The 4585-nt window shown below is 46.8% G+C and overlaps 1 protein-coding gene across 1 annotated transcript; it reads left to right on the top strand.

Moving 5' to 3' along the window:
* The first annotated feature begins 334 nt into the window (after positions 1-334).
* LOC147442820 (uncharacterized) lies at positions 335-958 on the top strand. Its single transcript, XM_086529440.1, has one exon. It carries the CDS (start codon positions 335-337, stop codon positions 956-958), a length of 624 nt encoding a protein of 207 aa, XP_086385566.1.
* Positions 959-4585: the final 3627 nt, after the last annotated feature.

The raw sequence follows: 4585 nt of genomic DNA, 5'->3' as shown, positions 1-4585 counted from the left end.
CCAACGGTCATGATCAATTGACGATCAGGACGCTGTTGATCCCACCTCCCAAAAGGAGGTGTCAATTAGTGAGACGAGGCCCCGACACCAAGAGTTGCAGCCTCATTGATTGATATAAGAACCAAAGATATTGTGACCCTGCGGTGATTGTGCGGTGTCACACGTTGGCGGGTAACTGTTAGTTGATTTGTGATTTTTTGTTCACGATGTTCGAAAGGACATGAGGGAAGTGTGTCTATTCGGGTGCGCAGAGACTCAGAGTGCGTCTGATTGTGTGTGTGTGTGTGTGTGTGTGTGAGAGAGAGAGAGAGAGAGGAGTAGTGAGAGGTGAGAGATGGGAGACCTAGAGATAAGGGTGGAGAGGGCGGAGGGGCTGAAGGACGTGAAGAAGATAGGGAGCATGCATGCGTACGCAGTGGCGTGGGTGCAGAAGCCGGGGGCCTCCTTCAGCGCCGACCAGAATGCCCTCAAAGTGATGACCCACCCTGACAAGAAAGGTGGCTGCAATCCCGTTTGGGACGAGCTTCTCACCCTCCCCGTCTCCTCCGACCTCTCAGAGCTCCACAAATCCTTCATCATCTTCCACATCTACACGGCTAGCATGATCATGCCTGATGACACCCAGGTCGGCTCTGCCGTCGTCCCCCTTGCCGACATCCTCCGCCAGGTCGATGCAAGAGGCCACCCACAATGCATGAGCGGCATCCCCCAGCCAATCACGGTCGCTGTGCAACGCCCATCCCTCCGCTACAAGGGCACTCTCTACTTCTCTGTTCGCCTTGTCATTCCCGGCCCACTCGCCACCAGCCGTGCCACTTCCGCCGGCGGCCGCCTACCCGAGTCTTTGCTGCGTAGTGTGGCGAATCCTCACATTGCCACCTTCCACTCCTCTGCCCCTACCTCGGCCGGCCCAGCCGGTCCTGCGACCGCAGCGGTCGCAGCCATGATGCTCCTTTGACATCACACAATGTGATCTAGATGTGTTTTATTTTTTGTCATTGAACTGATTAGTAATTCAACAAATGTATGCAATCTGGATGAGCTTGATAGCAATTGTAATTAATGATTCATGTATCATGTGTATGCAATGAGAAACTGACTTTGTCTGGTCAATGCAGAGATATATGCTCATCTCTCCAACAAATACAGGGGGCAAAATGTGTCTGGAACTCAAAACATGCAAGAGAATATCGCATCAGCGTATGCGGAGTGCGCAGACAATCCACATTCTTGTTCCCCATCAATGCAACAACTGTTGCATTTGATTATCATTTTGTGAGCTTTCAATTTTAGGATCATGTTAAGCGCTCGGGATTCAATTGGACGTGATTATTTGCTCATTGCATTGATGTGCAGAGTTAATACGAAAGAGCATCCAATTTGTTTCAATGTCTACAAGAAACTTTGCATTTTTTCCTGCTATAATTCAAGCTTGAATGAAGAAAACATCGAGCAAACTTTTCAAATACAGTGCAAAACCGTGAAATCCTTTCAATTTTAAGATACAAACCGGGAATCAATATCTCTCTCTCTCTCTCTCTCTCTCTCTCTCTCTCTCTCTCTCGGGATAGTTTCCTACGACGTTAAAACTCTCTTCTTCGCGGGTGGGGGTGTGAGTGTGTGTGCAGGTGCGCTAATAAAAAGAGGAAAATGGTAACCTTTCTATCACCTTAGATTGGTAATGCCATTTCCCTCTTGAATAACAAGTCTTGAGTTCATCTCCTCGTGGGCTAGATCTTCAAGGTCTCTTGGGGTAGTTTCCCACGACTCTAAAACTCTCTTCTTCTTTCTCTCTCTCTCTCTCTCTCTCTCTCTCTCTCCCCGGGCGACTCCAACAATCACATCTCCCCAAGGAAACCGGATTTCGAATTGCCGAAGAACTCCCTCCCATACAAGTCAAATGCAAAGGTGAAAGGCTAGTGGGTGGTATATGATGGAGGGCAAGCCATCATTCAGGAGTTTAGGTCTCCCAAGCCCCCCACCATGCTGTCAGATACCACCCACAGCAAGCCTCCTATTTATTTTGTGTTTTTGAATTGCATCCTAAAGTTACCATTCGTAAGCCACTAGAATCTAGATCTTATCCAGCCTTACTGACCCTTGTATCTACAACCTCAATGTAATAACAACCATTACCCTCTCTACTGGATGTGAGGAGACACCCTCTCTATGGACAGGTTCACACGAGCCCGTCGACAACTCTAGCCTTTTTTTCTTCCTCCGCCTTCCTTGTTCACACATGACGGGGTAGTACTCTGTAAATAAAAAGCATAAGCAAATGTCAACCAATTGGAAGCACTGCATCGGTAACGTTTGAGGCTCACAGGGAGTGTGATCAAGTTCAATCCCGGTCCTCCACATTTTACGTTGAAAAGCAAGCAATATCCTCACTCTTTTTGGGGGGGGGGGGGGGGGGGGGGGGGGGGGGGGGATGCTCGCTCGATTTTAAGTGGGTCTAGAGAAGAGCGTCAATTTTGTTGCCCACTCTCGACACGCCAACAAGGATGCTCGCACCTATCCCTTTCTCTGGCTGCCGCTCCATTTGAACCCGGCCTATGTAGGATAAAGGAGGCAATTTAGAGGCGTTTTGTGGAAAAATTTTATTTATGGGGGGATTTTGCAAACCTTATCATTTTTCAAATTTACACATTGCACGAGATTCCTCACGAAAAGACAAATCAAATAATATCAAAATCGATAATTTTTAAGATTTTGTTTGCATGCTCCATTTGCAAAAGTTCGTCTTTTGAGGCTTTTTGAAGCATTACAGACACCCACGGCCCAATAATGGTACACTTTTTAGCAAATCACAAAATGACACATACACAAGATTCTATGAATATTCCAAATTTCTTGATTCTAAAGTGGGGGTGGATACGTATCTAACCCGCGGGTCAAAATTTTTCGTCTCTAAACTGGCTCCTTTCCCTATGTTTTTTGTCCATGGGTCATACTTGACCTTTTGAGGACGATAAATTCATATCTCTCTCTCTCTCTCTCTCTCTCTCTCTCTCTCTCTCTCTCTCTCTCTCTCTCCATTGAATTGTTAGGTTGCAGACCAAGCTGCATCACTTGGGTAGAGGAAGGCCTTTTCGATGCATTCCTCGAAGGTGTCAAGCCACGAACAATCAAGGACTATATCCTCAATATCAGTGTTAGAAAAAAACCGGGGTCCAATGTATTTTAACCGGCTGAAATCCTAAAATCCTGGGTAGATTTTGAACTTGCCTTGAAAAAATCCGGGAAGTTTTCACAAATTGTAGTGTAATTACCAACAAAAGCTTTAAATTTTGACCTAAAAACCGGGAGAATTTCAAGCTTGCGCTTATTTTCTTTCATTAGGAAAAATGTATTTTTCTAGCCCTCCAAGTCAATACTGAGTGTGTCTAGTTACTTAGTGAGCCAAAGCTCCTTTTTTCAGCTAACGCCAAGGTATTGAGCCACTTGGCTCAATCTTGACCATAGGATCGACGTCTTTATCAAGAGCGGATTTCGCTCAGCTTTTCAACGCTGCAGACAATCTTGTCAGATAATACAAGCCACGCAGGTGCCGCTGATCAATATGACGCCCAAGAAACTCTGATCAGACGGGGCTATCAAAACATATGGTGTGTGAGCAGGAAGGCAAAGCGGTAGTGGAAGAGGAGTGCCGCCCCCAGGAGCCGGCCACTAAGGAAGTGTGAGGGCAGGGGCCACCAGCCACACAGAGCGTGCAGCCAGGGAGAAGGGGACAATGTGTAGGGCAAGAGATGAGGGTTCTTGCGTGTGCCGCCAAGGAGTGTGTGAGGGTTGGAGGTCGAGCGGGGGTGGTGCATAGGTTTTTTTGTGCTCGAGACAACCACTATACGGCAAGACGGATTACACCTACAATTCCAAGAAGCTTCACACAACCAAGGTGAAGCTTGATGCAGCTCGGGTTGACAGCTGTCTCGTCATCAAGGGATCTTCCTAACATGCTGACATGCTTCCAGAAGCAAGTTTGCGAGAGATATGCAGCAGGTCCCCATGCCTAATTCTCAAGATTCACACCAATTCTTTTCGGCGTAGTTTGCTTGTGCACCAGTAAGCCCGGCAGAACCGAAAAGCAGTACCAAAGACCTTCAAACCCTGGTTCTATTTCGTAGATCATCAAGCCAGAGGGTACTTCGGATGCTTGCCGACGTGATGAGCATTCTCAAGGATCAGATATTTTGTGCGATCAACCAATGGCAGAGGTCTGTTCTGGTGCTATTGAAACAGATGATACTCAGATTTCAATCGATGATCAATTGGCCTAATCTAGAGTCAAACCACCAAAACTCATTGCCTTCGAAGGCCCGTTCAACACATTTTTCTGTTGATGCTATCAGGGTGTTGGCGATGCAGACGGAAGAGGTCAAAGAAATGGAAAGAATAAACGTCAAAGTGGACATGAGGGCAGAAACACTTAGCATGATCGATCATATCGAAGCATATGATGGTTATCCTTAAGTAATTAAGCTAGCGGCTTCAGTGCTAGCTGCTTGCACTTTTCGCAAAGAGTATGAGGGGATTAGTGGAAGACAGCTCAATGTCGAGGGAAAGGCATTGGGGAATATTGCCACTA

The sequence above is a fragment of the Adiantum capillus-veneris genome, chromosome 14 (assembly GCF_014529385.1).
Source record: "Adiantum capillus-veneris isolate H3 chromosome 14, ASM1452938v2, whole genome shotgun sequence".
NCBI classification, from domain to species: Eukaryota; Viridiplantae; Streptophyta; class Polypodiopsida; order Polypodiales; family Pteridaceae; genus Adiantum; species Adiantum capillus-veneris.
The sequence above is the reverse complement of the archived record's forward strand: the minus strand, read 5'-3'. Positions and strand labels throughout refer to the sequence as shown.